Raw genomic sequence first — 21,629 nt, 5'->3', positions numbered from 1 at the left:
CGTGGGGGTTTAGATTGTTGATACTCTTCAGGAATTTCTGTTAATCGATGGTTTCTTACTGGGATATAGCTGATTTCTTCAAAGGATTTATTAGAACCATGATTGCTGGGCTGTCTGGCTGGTTCGATTTAAAACAGAGCCCTCAGAAGTCTTTTCCTGTGAACTTCCTTACCCTGCCAGGAGGTTTGGATATAATGATTTTAAGAACTTTCTTTCCAAATCAATTTGGAGCTATGGTTGCCAACCAAAAGTTGTCTTCTGCTATAATAACATAACTGCTAAGAAAACTGAAATACTTTTACAAAGGTTCTGTCTTTTTCCTCCCACAGGCCTTTAACAAATACAAGAGAGAGGGTTTTTGCCTTCAGAATGTTGATAAGGCCCCTTTGGCTAAGAGAAGGAAAATGAAAAAGACTAGCACCAGTACGGAGACACGCAGCAGTTCCAGCGAAAGTTCTCATTCTTCTTCCTCCCATTCTCATGGTAAAACCACACCTACAAAGACACTGCAGCCAAGCAATCCAGCTGACAGCAATAACCCAGAGGCCCTCTTCCAGTTCTCAGACTGAGTAACAGAGGCGTGGTAGGAAAGTAATCGATGATCCATTGCGCCTTCAGTTCCCTCAGTGTACGCCTGAGGCGATGTTCTGTGCTTTTACAAATGTGTCGCGTTGGTCTCATTGGAATCTGCCTCTTAGTGAATTTTTTCAGGAAAACCTATTGGTTATCCTCATCCAAAAGCACTGGACAGAGAATGTTACTGTGAACAGAGCACCGGTCATGCTATGTAGAGATCTAGAATGATGCCAGCAGGACTGTTCTTGAAAGAACAAAGGTTTCTATACATTTAATTAGGGACTGGTTAGATTTGAGCTGCTTACAAAATAAATCACAGGTTTTTCACATGCCTGCCAACAGCAGTTGACTTTACTGATAACTTTTGCTTCGCCTTACGGACATTGTGGGTTTTTCAAGAGATTTGCACCCTTCAAACCAGTGATCTCTCAGAGGAAATGTCATACTGTTTTCAGAAAGATTCTGGGTAGCATATACTTATTTCTTGGGAGAAGATTTTAACTTATTATTTTTCTCTTATGGTTACATATGATGATAACCTGGTATTATTAATCTTTTTCTAAAAAGTAGAAAAAAGAAATACAAGAACTTAAGGCCCCATAGTCTATATTTGGGCCCATATGAAATGCATGCTAAGCTGCATATGTTTTTAATTTTGCACTGCTCTTTCCTGGCGATTGGTTTTAATGATTATTGCAGAATATTAAGGTACATGTCTCTCTGTTTTCAGTAGTACTGCACTTTATAAAAGAGTGTGACTAAAGCAAGCTAGTTTGTAAAGTGCACTGTTTCAAGCCTACGTACTGTATTTTAGCCATTTTCCCCCCATTATCTACTTTACATGCGTCCTCGCATCCCTCTTCTACCTGGAATGCAGCAGGTAGAACTGGGCGTGTTGTAGCATGGAGTCTGTTAGCCACTCACGCACTGAGGTGAGGAGAACTAAAGGGGAGTTACACTGAACACACTGAGTCGTTAGCCGCTCACGCACTGAGGTGAGGAGAACTAAAGGGGAGTTACACTGAACACACGGAGTCGTTAGCCGCTCACGCACTGAGGTGAGGAGAACTAAAGGGAAATTACACTGAACACTGTGCTCCATCTTTGTACACTGTGTCCTGCTGCAGCGAGGCACCTCCTCCTGGAGTCGGAGCTTATGTACATAATATTTTACAATCATAACTATGACTTGTTTTGAAAATTTTCTGTTAAATTTTAAATCTGGAAAGTATATTTTATAAACTTGCATAGAGCACTTCCATTGCTCCAAAGTTCTGAATTCATACAGAAAACAAGTGTTATGTGATAGACATTACGATAAAGACATTGCTGCATTTAAAAATAAAATTAATTCATTCCCTATGCAAAAAAAAAAAAGAGTGATAGGATATGTATGTTGTATTTTCTTTTAAAGCCACCACATGAAATGTCAGGACTGAGAAAAGTGATTTTTGCTATGTTTACAGGAATCATGCTTAAAAAGATAACACCCAACATGTTTGTTTTATAGTTTGTGTAAATGACAACCTCTTGAGCATTAGTTTGGAATTTGGGCATGATGTTTATTTATTCCTTTCTTGAGGTAATAGTAGCATTAATTTCAACCAGTTATGAATACTAAAAAAATTGCACTCTATGTAATAGTAGAATATTTATTACTAAATCAATGTATATATTAATAGCACAGGCAACAAAAATGGCAAATATTAAAATATTTTCAAAATATTGTATTATCCTGTTCACATTTTTGTCCACAGTGGTTATTGGGAATAACTTTTTATACTTCTCAGTGACCCACCAGGCTACATAATTCTCAGTGAGTCAATGAAAGTTTTATACTTCTAGCTTTCACTCATTCTTAGTAATGATGAGAACTCTTATGTGAATTATTACCAAACTACAGCTGGTTCACAGAATGTGATTCCATCAGGCACAGATTTGTAATAATCAAGAAAATGTCTACGTATATCTGTAAAAAAAGCTGCGTTAAATATATTGGAAACTATGTGAGCTCTTGAAGTGATTTTTTAAACTGGTAGAAAATACTAGTTGTAAAGTACAAACCAAAGGGACACTCTTGCTCTGATAGAAAATGATCCAGAAAAATAGTCTAATAGCGTACCCTAGCAATTGATGTCGTAGATGCCTTATGTATATTGGAAATTGATAAATTTCATTTTCATTTCTTTTCCTTGCCCCTCTTCAGAGGGACATGGCAAACAATGAACTAGGTAGAAGGGCAGTCAGAGTAAAAGGAGAAAGGAAAGAGAGGGCTAATCCGTGAGCTGATGAGCCTCCCTGAAGAACCTCAGAACCACTCAGAGTGCTGCCCTCTGGTCAGATATCCTTGTCCTCACCCTGCTTATAAACACCAAAAAGACAGAATTTGATGCTCAGTACGTGTGCAGCCGCTAGGTTGTTTGCAGACTCTTTGGTAGTAAATTATATTTTAAAATTCACAAAGCTTTCATTTAGTCACATCAAAAGTAAGGAACAAAAAATACTTCATTTAAAATTGTCAAGTGAAAGGACTCTTTTTGGCATTAGAAGTAAAATAAAAGTAGATATGAGACAAGCCAATGTATACATTAAATTCTCTTTTGTTAACACTGATTTTCAGGGTAGAGCCAGACCGCCCCTTCCCTTCTTCCCTTACTGATTTTATTGTGTGTAGTTTTCATGCTATCATAAATCCTGATTCATATAGTATGTTTTGTAGCTATATATGGCTAGTTGAGAGGCAAGAAAAAGAAGAGAATACGGGGAAAAAATTAAAGTTTGGTCTTTCTAATTACTGTGCCAGATCCTATGGCTGAAATGAGTTCCTTCCTGAGTTAAATTAGCTCATTTGCAGTTCATTAATTCTTCTAAACCTCTTTAAAATGAGAAACCACTGAAACAGAAAACCAGAATCCTGAGTTATTTTCAACATGCTTGTCTGTCTGAGAGCCACAGATTCTTCCACCTAAGACAAAACATCTTTTTTTTTTTTTTAAGATTGCTGCTGATTTCTTAAATGCACAAATGGCTACATTTTAACTATAAGTGTATTTTAAAGAAGGCTACTAGGATAGCAGTGACTACTTTTTTTAATAAGGAAATTCCTTTTGTCACCCATTTTTTTAAGTATGTACTCAAATACTTCGTAAGGCATACAATTTATTGTCTACTTGTTCACCTTGCTGTATTTAGAGCATCTGTTATTGTCATATTTATTAAGAATAGGGTATCACAAAATGGTGAAAATGTCTAAATTATCGGCCCTCTCGGTGCCGTAGACCACCGGATTACTTTGGAGGGTCTCCCATTGACCAATATTACAAACACAGTTGGCGTGTTTGTGTGATCAGACTTATAATAATCTTTAAAATCTAAGTAAATAGTGTAAATTCTGTTATGTCACTCACACAATGTCAAACTAATTGTCTTATAGATGGATTATTATATAGCATAATGAAATACCTTAGAATTATATAATTTTTTGGCCACTCAGATATAATTCTTAGCTCCCCAAATGTCTTAACACCATAGCACCCCGGTTTGTGACCTTTAATTAATTACATCCCCCACATGAATATCCCTCTTCATTTGATAAAGCGTCAGGCACTAAAGTGAATGTATTAGGGGCCTCTAAAAAAAAAAAAAAAAAAAGTTATTAAAGACTTGCATTGTAAGATAACAGGAAGTATGTATGAATAAATATTTTAAATAAACTCTACCCACAGAAAATAGCTGCTACGACAACATAAAGGTTTTATTTTTGCTATCTTGTTAAATAACTTCACTCCAAATTGTAGCTTTTCTTGGGGAAAAATATTCTTCTCAAGAGTTATTTAATTATCTTTATGGGGGAAGAAGGTGTATTTTACAGAAGGTGACATTGTTCATGTCACGAACATTTGACTGGGCTCATTTCAGTCTCTGTCTTCAGCCTTTCTTATATTTTAGCTTTCGAGATATTTCCTTTGAGCCCTCTTCTTTCTGTGCCCAGCTCCCAATTATATTTTTAAATTAAGTAGTTGATTACTCTTCCAGATGCTTCCCTTGCCCAAGGCTGTTGTCCTTCCGATTTCATGAATTTGTTAATTAGACAGGTGCCAGTGCTTTATATTTTTCTTAAAAAAAATTTTTTTTTTTATGGAGCAGTTCCACTCAGTTCTACTCTGTCCTGTAGGGTCGCTATGAGTCGGAATCAACTCGATGGCACTTAGTTTGGTTTGGTTTTTTGGTTTAGACTATGAAGGGGAACCCTGGTGGCACAGAGGTTAAGAGCTGTGGCGAGCTGCTAACCAAAAAGTTGGCAGTTCGAGTCCACCAGCCACTCCTTAGAAACCCTATGAGGCAGTTCTACTCTGTCCTGTAAGGTTGCTGTGAGACAGAATTGACTCCATAGCAAGGAGTAGACTAAAAAGGGGTAAGAAACTAAAGTGGCGCCCGAATAGATCTGCCTTGGCTTTTTCATATTAGTGCAAAATAAAAAAAATAAAAATAAATTTTTTTTTTTTTTTTAGGTACTGTTTATTGCCAGCCATTTCTTTATTTTTATTACTTCTGATCACATGGTAAAAAAGCCTGATATTGGGTACTTAGAAGCAGACTTGGATCAAAATGTAGGATTCTTAGTAGCTGTTCGTTAATCTTAACTTTCCTGGTGTATTTCTGCTGGGGTGGGTGGAAGGACATTTTGTAATATTTTATTTAGTTAGGATGCTGTTTTTGTTACTGGCAGGAGTTAAATGCTTCAGCTAGATCAAGTTAGCATTTAATACAGCAGCTGCGCTCCAGAGCGCTGGAAACTGGGACGATACTTAGCATTATGTTGTTTTCATGATCTTTTCCACTGGGTGACACTTTAAAAAAAAAAAAAAAATTTTTTTTATTTTTATTTTTAACACTTTTAATTTGTTTGGTTTTATAAAATGTGTCTAATTTGTCTCTTCACTAAAAAAATCTAGTTTCATTCTTGCTTTTGCCTATATTGAACAGTTTTTATCTTCTCATTTATGTTTCGACGTCTTCCCATATTAAAAAGAAAACAGAAATAAAGAAATGGCATGACTTAGAAAAAGAAATTTAAGTGTTAGGAGTAGAATACTGCAGCTTTATTTTCTGGCATGTCTGCTTCTCGAGAGATTGGAAAATCATTTTTTCTCGTATTTGTTTTGTTTTAAAAACCCGTAAGAGTGCACTGTGGGACAGTTGACTTTTTTAAATGCAATTTTATTTTTAACTTTGTAAGAGGCTGGTCATGTAAAACATGTTGTGTTGGGATGGATTGTGTGGCAGTTAGCTTCAGTAAAGACATGCTGCTGTGTAGACATTATCCGTGATGGTTTACTTTAGGTACGATTGTGCTACTCTGTAGCCCCAATTATAAATACTGGCAAAGGGTTTTTATATGGTAATTCTTGTTCTTTTGACAAATACGAAGGGGAAAATACAAGCTACATCACATATAAAATTTGAGTATTAAAATTTTGAAAACTGACCTTAAAAACTAAGTACGAGTTTTAAAAAAGAACAGGAAACCACATATACACACACTTAGAGGAATTTCTTAAAGATTGGCATTTTAATGTATAGCTGGGGCACTTCTGCCGAAAATGGTATGTATCCTTGGGTTCGGAATTGAAAACTTGTTGAAAATCATCTAAGGCACAATAATCTCTGTAACTGTAAATTTTGCTACCGCTTTACGTAAACATAAGGACTTGTCTTACTAGAAGATAAATGGAAGAGAAAAAGATGAAAAAACAGTTCTTTTTCTTCTGTTTCCCTGAGCAGCTAAAAGTCTAATGCAAACCTCAGCTCAATTAAATGCCATTCAGATCCATTGCCATCTGGGTTGTCTTCATCAAATACAGCGGTGGTTTCATGCTCATAAGTACGTGTACTTTTTGCATTGTCCTTTTTCTTGCATCGTTTTTCAGTTTCCCATCGTGTGTACATACACGTTAACATATCCCTCTACTAATATTTCACTTACTGATTCTCAATGTATCCATGTATTAACTAACATTTATAGATTGTAATTAAGATCTGAGAAATGAAGGCTTGGTTGGAACAGAAGAGGGAAAAGCTTGGGATGAAAATTATTTGGGAACAAGGAGATACTGATGCTGTATGAGAACAGCTCTGAGATACAAACATTCGGTATGAACGTAGAGAAGGCTGCTTTACAAACTTGCCATTCCAGTGGCCATCTAGATGAATCTCTTTTGTAAGTTTTTCTACTCTTTGGGTAAAGGAGTTTATGTAACATGTACGTGTAGGCTTTACACCAAACCAAACCCATCGCCATCAGTGCCGACTTATAGCGACTATGTAGGCTTTGTAAGATGGTTGTTTTCTCCTAGCAGGCCCATGGACGTTCTCTTCTCTTCCCCCACCTCCTCCTCAACGTTTCTTGCTGCCTTCTTCCCACACCATGAACATTCTGTGGCCAAAGAAACCAATCCAAAGACAACATGTAGGTAGTGACATCTTTTTTTTTTAAATGATGACAGTATAAATATAAATTACACAGATCTTAAGTGTACAGGTTAATAAATTTTTACATATGTATGCCCCATGAAACCATCACCCAGAATCAAGATAAGGGTCTCAGTCAATACTCAAAGATAACCACTGTTGTGATTTCTGTCACCATAGATTAGCTTTCCCTGTTCTTGACTTTCCTATAAATGGAATCACACAGCCTGTAGTCTTGTGCCTGGTTTCCTTTGATCAGCATTATGTCTGTCAAGTTCATCTGTGTTGCATGTGGCAATAACAATGGTTTGCTCATTTTCTTTGCTGTAAAGTATTCCATTACATGAGTGCACCACAATTTATTTATCCATTCCACTGTTTATGCCTAGGCTTTATGGCTAAAACTGCATGGACATTCTTGTACATATCTTGTAGTGGACACGTACACTCATTTGTCTTGAGTTAGTACGTAAGAGTGAAATACTGAGTTGTAGGATGGATGTGTATTTAGCTGCAAAAGATAGTGCCAAAAGTTTTCAACACCAATAATTGTGAAAGAGTTCCGGTTGCTCCATAGACTCATCAATACTTGGCCCATCAGCCTTGTGAGTTTTAGCCATTCTGGTGTGTGTGTATATCATTGTGGTTTTAATATGCATTCACCTGAGGAGTAATCATATATCCTTATTAGCCATTTGGATATCCTCACTAGTGAAATGCCTGCTTATGTCATTTGTCCGTATTTATTGGGTTGTCTGTCTTTTTCCTATTGATTTGCAGGTGTTCTTTTTATTTTCTGGATATGAGGCTTGTGTCTGGTATATTATTGCAGATATTTTCTCTTGGTTTGCTTTCTAAATAATGTCCTTTGATAACCAGAAATTCTTAATTTTTATGAAGTTCAGTGTATCAGTCTTTTCTTCTTATGGTTAATGATTTTTTTGTCCTGTATAAGATATATTTGCCTACCCCAAGGTTATGAAGATATTCTTGTATTCTTCTAAAAGCTTTATTGTTTTACCATTCACATGAGGCCTACAATCTACCTAGCGTTGATACTTGTGTATGATACATATTGTATAGCCAAACTTCATTTAGTTCCACATGAGTATTCAGTTGACCCAGTACAATGTATTGAAAAGCTCAGTGCATTGTAGTTTCTACCTTCTAGGTGACTACGTGGATCACTTTCTTGATTTTCTGTTCTGTTCCTCTGGTCTATTTATCTATCTTTGTGTTATTACTATGATGTTTTTATAAAGTCATCATATCTAGTAGTGTGAGACCCAAACTTTGATCTTCTTCCAGACGTCTTGGCCATTCTTAGACCTTTGCATTTCCGCATTCATTTCAGAATCAGCTGATCAGTTTCCTCAGGGATGGGGGAAAGATATCTGTTAGGATTTAAGTGGTGTTGCATTGAATATATAGGTCAATTTCAGGAGAACTGATACCTTCACAATTTTGAGTTCTTCTGTCTGTCCATTGTTGTTATTTGCCATCAAGTTGGCTCCCATTATGTGTAACAGAACAAAACGTTGCCTGGTCTTACAACATCTTATGATTGTTGGTATGTTTTTGAGCCCATCGTTGTGGCTATTGTGCCAATCTGTCTCATTGAGGGTTTTCCCTTGTTTTTACAAACCCTCTACTTTACCAACCATGATGTCCTTTTCTAGCGATTGGTCTTTTCAGGTAACATATCCATGAACTGAAATCTCATCATCCTCGCTTCTAAGGAGCATTCTAGTATTTCTTCTAAGACTGATTTGTGTATTCTTATGGCAGTCTACAGTATATTCAGTATTCTTCACCAACATCACAATTCAAATGGTCAGTTCTTCTTTGGTCTTCCTTTTTCATTGTCCAGCTTTCCCATGCATATGAGGTGATTGAAAAGAGCATGGCTTGAGTCAGATCCACCTTAGTCCTCCAAGTGACATCTTTGCTTTTTAAAACTTTAAAGAAGTCTTTTGCAGCATATTTGACCAATGCAATACAGTACATTGTTTGTTTTCTTGACTGTTGCTTGCATGGGCATTGATTGTTGATTCAAGTGAATGAAATTATTGATAACTTCGATTTTTTCTCCATTTATCATGATGTTGTCTATCCCTCACTTAGGTCGTCTTTAATTTGTCTCAGCAATGTTTTATAGACCTCCATGTAGAGGTTAGACTTATTTCCAGGCTTTTGATATTTTTGGATGCTGTTGTAAATGATATTTTATTATCTAATTATTTTTTGTTAGTATACATAAATATAGTTGATTTTTGTATATTGCCCTTGCATCCAATATCCTTGCTAAATTTACTTTTTAATTATATAGATTCTTTTTAATTTCTTTGTGTACACTATTATTCTGCAAGTAATGATAGTTTCACTTCTCCCTTTCCAATTTCTACTTTTCTCGCCTTATTAAGCTGACTAGGGCTTCCATTAAAATGTTGAATAGAAGTGGTGATAATGGACCTCCTCAACTTTTCTTGAACTTAAAATAAAAATTCAGTAATCTATCATTCAGCATGATGTTTGCTGTAAATTATTTTATAGATACCATTTACCAGATTAAGTTTCTTTTAATTGTTAGTTTTCTGAGAGTTTTTATTAAATGGTTAGTCGGTCTCTATCAAGATGATCACATAATTTCTCTTCTTCTCTTAAAGTGATGAATTATACTGATTAGTTTTGAAATTTTGCATTCCTGAAGTAAACCCTATTTGCTTATATTATTATTTTCATCTATCAGTGGATTCAGTTTGCTAATATTTTGCCTAAGGTTTTTTGATCTGTGTTCATAAAAAGGATAGAGCTGTAATTTTCCTTTCTTTAATATAAAAAAATATTAAAATATATATATATTTTTAATATGTATCTTTGTCAGATTTGGAACAAGGTTATTCTGGCTTCATAAAGTAAGTTGGGATATGTTCCGTCTTTTTTTATATTCTAGAAGAGTTTGTATAAGCCTGATGTTATTCCTTCCTTAAATATTTAGAAGAATTCACCAGTGAGGCCACCAGAATGTGGAGGTTTCTTTATGGGAAAGTTATCTTTTAATTGGAGTATTTAGTCCATTTACAGTTAATGTGATTGTTGATATACTGTTTTTAAGTCTACCATCTTAACATTTGTTTTCAATTTGTCCCATTTCCTCTTTGTTCCTGTGTTTCTCCTTTTCTGCCTTCTTTTGAATGAACCAAGTATTTTACCCTTTTTACTCCTACGTTAGTTTGCTGGTTTTTGTTTTAATTCATTTAGCAGTTGCCTACTTTAGAGACTACAGCACAGTCTTTGACTTACCACATTGTACCTTAAACTGGTACATTTACCACTTCCCTACAATGCAAGGACCTTTATCACAGTTTAATCTGTTTACCCCTCCTTCCTTTTGTGTTACTGCTGTCATGTACTTTACCTCTATGTTCTACATATATGTTATGTATTTATTATATTTATTGTTATTACTGCTACTATTATTTTAAAAGGCCTGTATTCATTTTTGTATACCCACATATTTATGCTCCCTGATGTTTTTATTCCTTATTGCCTTTACTTACTTCCATCTGGGATTATTTTCCTTCTGCCTGGAGAACTCTCTTTAGTATTTATTTTAGTGCAAGTCTGTTGGCAATGAATTCCCTTAGCTTTTGCTTTTGTGAAACTTTCTTTTGCCTTTACTTTTTCTGGAACACCTTTATTGAGATAAAACTCACATAACATACAATTTGCCTATTTAAAATGTACAATTCAATATTGCCTTTATTTTTTGAAGGATATTTTTGCTGAGTATAAAAGTCTAGGTTCAGCACTTTCAAGATATGATTCTAATCCTTAGGTTCTGTGGAAAAGTCATCCATCAGTCTTACTGTTGCTTTTTTGAGGGTAATGTGTCTTTTTTTTTCCTATCGCCACTTTTAAGATTTTCTGTCTTTGGTTTTAACAGTTTGAGTATGATGTGTCTAGGTGTAGTTTTCTTTATATCTACTAAGGATAATAGCACTTAAACATGTTGAATCTTTTGGTTGATTTCCTTCAATTTTGGAACTTCTTAACCAGTCATTCTTCAAACAGTTTTTTTCTGATCCATCCTCTCCTCTTCTATGTCTTCTACAGTCTTTTCTGTGTTTTCCATCCGTCTTTATTTCTCTGTGCATTAGTCTGGATAATTTTCATTGACTCATCCTCTAATTCCCTTATTCACTGTTCTGCTGGGTCTAATAAATTTTAATATTAATTTAATATATTGTATTTTTAACTCTGTAATATACATTGACTCTTTTTTATAGATTCCAGATCTCTGCTGAAATTCTCCATCTTTTCCTCTGTATTCTTGAACATATTAATCATAGCGATGTTAAAGTTCTTGTCTGATAAATGAATATCTGAATTACCTATTACTTTCTGTTGTCCTTATTTTCTTTTGGTTTTAAGTCATTCCGTTTTGTTTTTTAGCATGCCTCTGAATTTTGGCAGTCGCTATACATGGTGCATTGAATATTGTAGAGGCTCTGAATGATGTTGTCTTCCTCCTAAGCTGATTATGTTTCTTCTGTCAGGAAGGTAAAGTAAAAGCAGTTCCGCAGAATCCTATTGATGGTTGATTTTAGACTTTGTTAGGGCTTCTGTATTTCAGTTTTGCCCGTAAACTCTTAGACTATGGCCTGTCTGGGTTCCCACCTGAAAATCTGGGGTGTTTACCAGGGCCACTACACCTTGGTGGCCTTGAACGCAAACCTCTAACTTCTTAGCACCAAAGCCTACTAAAATCTCTGCTCAGCTCTTTGGCCCCACAACTGCTGCTTTTTGCTTTTTGGTGGGTTTCTTGAGGTCTCACCTTACACAGAGAAGCTAGTTTAGGATTGACAAACACCTCAATTAGATATTGCAACAGCATTTGGGGCTCACTTCTCTGAAGTTTTTGCCCCTCTGAGATTTTGCCCCTCAATTCCTAGCCACTTTGGCAGCCCAGACTCCAAGCTTTGTCCCTTTAATCAAGTGGGATTGCTGCTTTCTGCTAGGCCTTTCATTACCTGTGCTGTGAATTTACAGTGCCTTCAAAGAAGTCAGAACCTGGGTGGAGTGCTTCCCCCCATTCAGGGATTATAGTTCAGGTTCTGCCAGCGTGAGTTTGCTCCCTGATGCCTATAAACAGATGTTTTGTGTATCTTATCTACCTTTCATAGTGTTTTCAGTGAGAGGCATAATCAAATAACAAACTACCCTCTTGTGTCCAAAGCAGAAATCTGGTGGTGATCACCTTTAGTCACCATTGTTGATTTCCCCACTGTGGCTTCTGCCAGTGATAACTTGGTTGTCACTAGTTCACAACTATATGAGAGGGCACCAGGTTTATTCATTTGTTATTCCTTTGCTCATTGAACATTTTTTGAGCTCCTACTTAGGCCAGGTACTGTTCTAGATACAGGCAATATAGCAGTGAATGAGACCAGACCTCTACCATTTTGGGGTTTATAGCCTGTTGTTCTTATAGAAAGGCTACTCAGTGGATTCTGTGTCATACTCGTATTACTTAAACATAGACTTGTCTTGGGGGAGAGATGCAAGAGAGAAAGACAGACAGACTGAGACCTTTTGGATGATAATACCTTCTTCATACAAATATTTTTAGCCTTTTAAAAAATTCTGTAGAGATTAGCCCAGTTCAAAGTGTACCCATAATACATCAGTATTTGCCCACTTCAGAAAGCTAAGACATTATGCTTATTTCCCTATCTGTGAGTTTCTACATCACACAGACAACACATGAAAAACTCACTTTGTATTATTTGAAAATTTGAGTTAAAACTCCAGGAACTGACTTACGGAGAACAAACTCAACTCTGAAATCAAATCTTCTTATGGGTGTCAACATGAAATCTGATCAAGAATCAGCCTACTCGTGGTTTCCCATTTTAACTTCAGTTTTACAAAAAAAAACATTTCACATGTTATAGTGCACTTACTTATTAAATGCTTTGAGATACTAAAAATGGCTGGGTGTTCTCAGTCTTCCAGAAATGCTTAAAGGTCACTGTTACCAAGAGAAAAATATAATCTGGGCACGTGTCACTGTTAAAATATTTTACTGAAATCAAGAATTTTACTCTTCTGTTCTTTGTTGTTCTTTCTCACTTCAGAAACTTCATCCAATGGATTGATTAGTTTTCTATCCCAAGAACATATTCCAAAGATAACAGTTGGTACTTCTGATTATAATCCAGTTTTATGTGATCAAAAGGCGGCAGTCAAAGCACTAGAATCTTAGCATATATGGTAGTCCATAGAACCTAGGGGGCACTGAGAGGACCTGTCGAGAATCTTCAACACCTGTGGCTTGGTGCTCTTGGAATTGTAAGCCCTTTTGGAATGGTCAGGAACAACCAGCTAAAGTGAAAGAAGCCAGACACAAAAGGCCACATAGTGCATGTTCCGTTAATATGAAATATCCAGAATAGGCACATCCACAGAGGCAGAAAGTAGATTAATGGTTGCCAGGGGCTGTGGGTGGAGGCCTTGGAGATAATGGGATTTCTCTTGGGGGTGATGAAATGTTCAGAAATTAGATAGTGGTAATTGTTGCACAACATTGTGAATATACAAAGGGCCATTAAATTATATTTTCAAACGGTAATTTTTATGTTATGTAAATTTCATCTTTAAAAAAAAAAACTACTAGCTAGAAAGAATATAGTTACTCTGAGGACACCTTACTACTGAGAGAATACCATCCCTAGTGCTCCTTTCTTTGGCAGCAGCTCTGTTTGAAGCATGATTGATATGGTTGGAAATCTTATTTATAAGCTCTTGGGGAGAAAGTGAATGTGTGTTTTGCAGATAACACCAAAGTCCCAGCTTAACTGAGAGAGGGAGTCCTCTTCGCAATACATTTTTCCCAGTATTGGGTAAAGTTTGACTAGATATCAAGGTGCTGTATATCTTAATGGTGACCACATCCAGTTTATCATTACTTTCATCTCTGCTCGAAAGGTTAATCCTCACTTTTGGCCTCACTGTCATAATGCAACCACCAGGCTCTTGGTTTACATACAATTTTCTTCGGTGAGTGCTTCTCAAATCTCTTTTCTCCTACCTATATTAACTTTCTCTCAGAGCGGGTTCATCTGAGCAGTTAACTGGGATATTATTTTATTCTTGAAGTCAGTTGCCTTTTTACCAAACCTAATACCATTGGAATAAAAAATTGGAATAGCAGAAAAATATACTAATGATTTTGTCATTTTACTAGGTAACAACAGCAAAAACCTCTTAGCATCAAGTCGATTCCAACTCACGATCAGAGGCAATGTTTTCTTCCTTAACTCCAGTATATATGTTTAAAATACCTTTATCTGAGGTAATTTATTTATATTCATTGAATGCAAATGTTTTACCAACATGGGAGGAAGTTATAAACCTTTTTATTCACTGATTGAGGTATCACATGAAACTATGTTTTTGTTCCTGGCAAAGACGAACATTGAAGAAAATTAGACTTTTGAAAACTTCAAAGTGCTTTTATAGAAAATGTAAATAAAGTTGTTTCAAGCTGCAGCTTTACGTATAACCTTTGTGTATGTGGAGAAAATATATTGCAGCACAGTTAAGTCCATACTTTTTATAAATTTTGAAATGGTGAATGTTTTGGAGGTATTTTATAATAGTCACTAGTTATTGAAATCTTTTTCTTAAAAGATTTAGAATAAATGTATAAAATGATATAAATATTTTGTTGCATCATTAGTCTAAATGGTGTATATTTTTTTTTTTAGTAGATTTTTTTTTTTTTTTTTTTTTATTAAGCTTCAAGTGAACATTTACCATTCCAATCAGTCTGTCACATGTAGGTTTACATACATCTTACTCCCTTCTCCCACTTGCTCTCCGCCTATTGAGTCAGCCCTTACAGTCTCTCGTTTCGTGCCAATTTTACCTTCTTCCCTCTCTCTCTATCTTCCCATCTCCCCTCCAGTCAAGAGTTGCCAACACACTCTCCCGTGTCCACCTGATTTAATTAGCTCACTCTTCATCAGTATCTCTCTCCCCCCCACTGACCAGTCCTTTTCATGCCTGATGATTTGTCTTCGGGGATGGTTCCTGTCCTGTGCCATCAGAAGTTCTGGGGAGCATTGTCTCTGGGATTCCTCTAGTCGCAATCATACCATTAGGTGTGGTCTTTTAATGAGAATTTGGGGTCTGCATCCCATTGGTCTCCCGCTCCCTCAGGAGTTGTCTGTTGTGTTCCCTGACAGGGCAGACATCGATTGTGGCCGGGCACCAACTTGTTCTTCTGGTCTCAGGATATTGTAGGTCTCTGGTTCAAGTGGCCCTTTCTGTCTCTTGGGTTCTTAGTTGTCGTGTGACCTTGGTGTTCTTCCTTTGTCTTTGCTCCCGGTGGGTTGAGACCAATTAATGTATTTTAGATGGCTGCTTGTTGGCATTTAGGACCCCAGGTGCGACAATTCAAAGTGGGATGCAGAGTGTTTTCATAATAGAATTGTTTTGCCCATTGATTTAGAAGTCCTCTCAAACCAAGTTCCCCAGACCCCAGCCCCTGCTTCGCTATCCTTTGAAGCTTTCATTTTATCTCGGAAACCTCTTTACTTTTAATCCTGTCCAATTAGGCTGACCTTCCTTGTTTTGAGTGTTGTCTTTCCCTTCACCCAAAGCAGTTCCCATCTACAGATTGATCAATAAAAAGCCCTCTCCCTCCCTCCCTCCCTCCCTCCCCCCTTTGTAACCACAAAAGTATGTGTTCTTTTCCGTTTTTTCTATTTCTCAAGATCTTATAATAGTGGTCTTATACAATATTTGTCCTTTTGCAACTGACTCATTTCGCTCAGCATAATGCCTTCCAGATTCCTCCATGTTATGAAATGTTTCAGAGATTCGTCACTGTTCTTTATCGATGCGTAGTATTCCATTGTGTGAATATACCACAATTTATTTACCCATTCGTCCGTTGATGGACATCTTGGTTGCTTCCAGCTTTTTGCTATTGTAAACAGAGCTGCAATAAACATGGGTGTGCATATATCTGTTTGTGTGAAGGGTCTTGTATTTTTAGGGTATATTCCGAGGAGTGGGATTTCTGGGTTGTATGGTAGTTCTATTTCTAACTGTTTAAGATAACGCCACATGGATTTCCAAAGTGGTTGTACCATTTTACAATCCCACCAGCAGTGTATGAGAGTTCCAGTCTCTCCGCAGCCTCTCCAACATTTATTATTTTGTGATTTTTGAATTAATGCCAGTCTAGTTGGTGTCAGATGGAATCTCATCGTAGTTTTAATTTGCATTTCTCTAATGACTAATGATCGAGAGCATTTTCTCATGTATCTGTTGGCTGCCTGAATATCTTCCTTAGTGAAATGTGTGTTCATATCCTTTGCCCACTTCTTGATTGGGTTGTTTGTCTTTTTGTGGTTGAGTTTTGACAGAATCATGTAGATTTTAGAGATCAGGCGCTGGTCTGAGATGTCATAGCTGAATATTCTTTCCCAGTCTGTAGGTGGTCTTTTTACTCTTTTGGTGAAGTCTTTAGATGAGCATAGGTGTTTGATTTTTAGGAGCTCCCATTTATCGGGTTTCTCTTCATCATTTTTGGTAATGTTTTGTATTCTGTTTATGCCCTGTATTAGGGCTCCTAGGGTAGATCCTATTTTTTCTTCCAAGATTTTTATCGTTTTAATCTTTATGTTTAGGTCTTTGATCCACTTGGAGTTAGTTTTTGTGCATGGTGTGAGGTATGGGTCCTGTTTCATTCTTTTGCAAATGGATATCCAGGTATGCCAGCACCATTTGTTAAAAAGACTATTATTTCCCCAATTGACTGACACTGGTCCTTTGTCAAATATCAGCTGCTCATACGTGGATGGATTTATATCTGGATTCTCAATTCTGTTCCATTGGTCTATGTGCCTGTTGTTGTACCAGTACCAGGCTGTTTTGACTACTGTAGCTATATAATAGGTTCTGAAATCAGGTAGGGTGAGGCCTCCCACTTTCTTCTTCTTTTTCAGTAATGTTTTGCTTATCCGGGGGTTCTTTCCTTTCCATATGAAATTAGTGATTTGTTTCTCTATTCCCTTAAAGTATGACATTGGTATTTGGATTGGAAGTGCGTTGTATGTATAAATGGCTTTTGGTAGAATAGACATTTTTACTATGTTGAGTCTTCCTATCCATGAGCAGGGTATGTTTTTCCATTTAAGCGTGTCCTTTTGAATTTCTTGTAGCAGAGTTTTATAGTTTTCTTTGTATAGGTCTTTTACATCCTTGGTAAGATTTATTCCTAAGTATTTTATCTTCTTGGGGGCTACTGTGAATGGTATTGATTTGGTTATTTCCTCTTCGGTGTTCTTTTTGTTGATGTAGAGGAATCCAAGTGATTTTTGTATGTTTATTTTATATCCTGAGACTCTTCCAAACTCTTCTATTAGTTTCAGTAGTTTTCTGGAGGATTTCTTCGGGTTTTCCATGTAAACGATCATGTCATCTGCAAATAGTGATAGCTTTACTTCCTCCTTACCAATCTGGATACCCTTTATTTCTTTGTCTAGCCTAATTGCCCTGGCTAGGACTTCAAGTACGATGTTGAATAAGAGCGGTGATAAAGGGCATCCTTGTCTGGTTCCCGTTCTCAAGGGAAATGCTTTCAGGTTCTCTCCATTTAGAGTGATATTGGCCGTTGGCTTTGCATATATGCCCTTTATTATGTTGAGGAATTTTCCTTCAATTCCTATTTTGGTGAGAGTTTTTATCATAAATGGGTGTTGGACTTTGTCAAATGCCTTTTCTGCATCAATTGATAAGATCATGTGGTTTTTGTCTTTTATTTATGTGATGGATTACATTAATGGTTTTTCTGATATTAAACCAGCCTTGCATACCTGGTATAAATCCCACTTGATCAGGGTGAATTTTTTTTTGATGTGTTGTTGGATTCTATTGGCTAGAATTTTATTAAGGATTTTTGCATCTATGTTCATGAGGGATATAGGTCTAAAATTTTCTTTTTTTGTAATGTCTTTACCTGGTTTTGGTATCAGGGAGATGGTAGCTTCATAGAATGAGTTGGGTAGTATTCCGTCTTTTTCTATACTTTGAAATACCTTCAATAGTAATGGTGTTAAGTCTTCTCTGAAGGTTTGGTAGAACTCTGCAGTGAAGCCATCTGGGCCAGGACTTTTTTTTGTTGGGAGTTTTTTGATTACCGTTTCAATCTCTTTTTTTGTTATGGGTCTATTTAGTTGTTCTACTTCTGAATGTGTTAGTTTAGGTAAGTAGTGTTGTTCCAAGAATTTATCCATTTCTTCTAGGTTTTCAAATTTGTTAGAATACAATTTTATGTAGTAATCTGATATGATTCTTTTGATTTCATTTGGTTCTGTTGTGATGTGGTCCTTCTCGTTTCTTATTCGGGTTATTTGTTTCCTTTCCTGTTTTTCTTTAGTCAGTCTAGCCAATGGTTTATCAATTTTGTTAATTTTTTCAAAGAACCAGCTTTTGGCTTTGTTAATTCTTTCAATTGTTTTTCTGTTCTCTAATTCATTTAGTTCAGCTCTAATTTTTATTATTTGTTTTCTTCGGGTGCCTGATGGATTCTTTTGTTGCTCACTTTCTATTTGCTCAAGTTGTCGGGACAGTTCTCTGATTTTGGCTCTTTCTTCTTTTTGTATGTGTGCATTTATCGATATAAATTGGCCTCTGAGCACTGCTTTTGCTGTGTCCCAGAGGTTTTGATAGGAAGTATTTCCATTCTCGTTGCTTTCTAAGAATTTCCTTATTCCCTCCTTGATGTCTTCTATAACCCAGTCTTTTTTCAGGAGGGTATTGTTCATTTTCCAAGTATTTGATTTCTTTTCCCTAGTTTTTCTGTTATTGATTTCTAGCTTCATTGCCTTGTGGTCTGAGAAGATGCTTTGTAATATTTCGATGTTTTGGATTCTGCGAAGATTTGTTTTATGCCCTAATATGTGGTCTATTCTAGAGAATGTTCCATGTGCGCTAGAAAAAAAAGTATATTTTGCAGCAGTTGGGTGGAGAGTTCTGTATAAGTCAATGAGGTCAAGTTGGTTGATTGTTGTAAGTAGGTCTTCCGTGTCTCTATTGAGCTTCTTACTGGATGTCCTGTCCTTCTCCGAAAGTGGTGTGTTGAAGTCTCCTACTATATATGTGGAGGTGTCTATCTCACTTTTCAATTCTGTTAAAATTTGATTTATGTATCTTGCAGCCCTGTCATTAGGTGCGTAAATATTTAATATGGTTATGTCTTCCTGATCAATTGTCCCTTTTATCATTATATAGTGTCCTTCTTTATCCTTTGTGGCGGATTTAAGTCTAAAGTCTATTTTGTCAGAAATTAATATTGCTACTCCTCTTCTTTTTTGCTTATTGTTTGCTTGATATATTTTTTTCCATCCTTTGAGTTTTAGTTTGTTTGTGTCTCTAAGTCTAAGGTGTGTCTCTTGTAGGCAGCATATAGATGGATCGTGTTTTTTTATCCAGTCCGTGACTCTCTGTCTCTTTATTGGTGCATTTAGTCCATTTACATTCAGCGTAATTATAGATAAGTAAGTTTTTAGTGCTGTCATTTTGATGCCTTTTCATGTGTGTTGTTGGCCATTTCATTTTTCCACATGCTTTTTTGTGCTGAGACGTTTTTCTTAGTAGCTTGTGAGATCCTCATTTTCATAATGTTTAACTTTGTGTTTATTGAGTCGTTACGTTTTTCTTGGCTTTTTTCTTGAGTTATGGAATTGATATTCCTTTTTGTGGTTACCTTTTTATTTACCCCTATTTTTCTAAGTAAAAACCTAACTTGTATCCTTCTATTTCTCCTTGTATCACTCTCCATCTGGCAGTTCAATGCCTCCTATATTTAGTCCCTCTTTTTGATTATTTTGATCGTTTATCTTTTGATTTCCATGATTTCCTGTTGTGTGTATTATTTTGTTTATTTATTTATTTTTTAGAATTAGTCTTAATTTGTTTTTGTGCTTTCCCTGTTTGAGTTGCGTTGATATCAGGACGTTCTGTTTTGTGACCTTGTTAAATGGTGTATATTTTTTAAAACAGGAAGAATGGGCTGGGAAGATACAGATTTATTTGTAGTATATATTTTACTGAGTGATTATATCTGTTACAACAATCTTTTAGATTTCTGAGTAAGTATTCTAGATTTTGTACTTCAGTGTCCTTGCTTTTCAGTCTAGTGTTGGCTTTCTAAAATGCTAGAATAGTCAAACCTACTCACTTAAAAACCCAAAAATCTTTTTCTAATAATGCATACATTCAGCAAAAACCTTGAGTCTTTAAAAATTCTAATCAGGGTTTAAATTGACTTACGTAACCCACGCGTATATTAGAAAACCTAAAAAGATGATTTTTGTAACTTTTGTACTTAACGTGTAATCTTTATTATATAGGGTTGGAATTCATTTCTGTGCTGATTTCATGTTAGCTTCGATGGCATTTTTTTTTTTTTTTTTATGAAATTAGGTATTTTTTTCTATTTTCAGTTGTTAGCAGATTATGATGGATTTAGTAAAGGGTTTTGTTTTAAATCTGGTAGCATATTTAGGAAGTTTTAAATTATAAGTTACGATTTCAACTTTCCGTACTTAAAATCAGGCTCCTTGCAATCCAGAAACCCATTGCTGTCAATTCCAACTCACAGTGACCCTTTAGGACAGAGTAGAACTGCCCCATAGGGTTTCCAAGGCTTGTAATCTTTATGGAAGGAGACTGCCTCCTCTGCAGCCTTACATAATAGTATTTAAAGTTTGGTTGTATTAATACTCATGTAATATATGTGTAAGCTTGGAGGAAAAACTATTACTCTGTTTTCTAGTTTCTTAAAAAGTAGTTCGGTATTGTGAAATGCATGTGTATTTTTATATGTATGTGTATACAAACACATACATCTTTTGGGACCTGTAACGTGTAAGTAATAAGACCCATTCCTTAAAGTACCTACCTGCCAGTGACCCCTACCTTTACAGAAGTACTTTCTAGTGTCACTGTTCAGTCAACCAAAAGGATGTAATATAGCTATGTTAGTTTCTTTTTAAATAAAAGATAGAAATAGTCCAAATTAGTAATGCCATGTAGATTTCCTTAAGACCTTCATGTAGCTGTAACAGATGATAACATCCCAGAGTTCCAGGATTATTTTAATTTAGCTTTAAAGATGGCTAGGATTTTGATTTAATACAGAGACTTCAGAGGGCTAAACTTTGAATACAGAAAACATCTAAAGTAGTAGGTGATTTTTTTTAAAAAAGATGAAGGAATGTACTTTATTTTCTTGGTTGCTTTTATCTAGACATAAATATATTGCCTATTTCTTTAAAAAAAAAACTTTTTTTTTTTTTTTATTAACTGGTGGTGGTGTTATCTTACTGGGAAATTCCAGTTAGATTAGGCAACCCAGTGCGCGCTTTTGATTTTATTGTGACAACCTAAGCTTCTCCAGTGGAAAATGTCATGAAAATATCCATGTCCCTTATAAAGTTGTGACATTTAGAGGATTCTTTCAAAGCCTGTATTGGGGGATAAATTAACTAAACATCATATCG

The 21,629-nt window shown here is 35.9% G+C and overlaps 1 protein-coding gene across 6 annotated transcripts in view; it reads left to right on the top strand.

Moving 5' to 3' along the window:
• The window catches only part of RPS6KA5 (ribosomal protein S6 kinase A5), a 203,778-nt gene extending 189,966 nt beyond the window's left edge, over window positions 1-13,812 (top strand). For all 6 annotated transcript variants that reach the window (XM_003408821.4, XM_023546495.2, XM_023546497.2 and 3 more), the window contains one exon: window positions 330-13,812. In XM_003408821.4, coding sequence (XP_003408869.1) covers window positions 330-569 — 240 coding nt within the window. In that variant the 3' untranslated portion in view covers window positions 570-13,812. The remainder of the gene's footprint in view (window positions 1-329) is intronic.
• Window positions 13,813-21,629: the final 7,817 nt, after the last annotated feature.

Source organism: Loxodonta africana, chromosome 10 (genome assembly GCF_030014295.1).
Source record: "Loxodonta africana isolate mLoxAfr1 chromosome 10, mLoxAfr1.hap2, whole genome shotgun sequence".
NCBI lineage: Eukaryota > Metazoa > Chordata > Mammalia > Proboscidea > Elephantidae > Loxodonta > Loxodonta africana.
The sequence above is the reverse complement of the archived record's forward strand: the minus strand, read 5'-3'. Positions and strand labels throughout refer to the sequence as shown.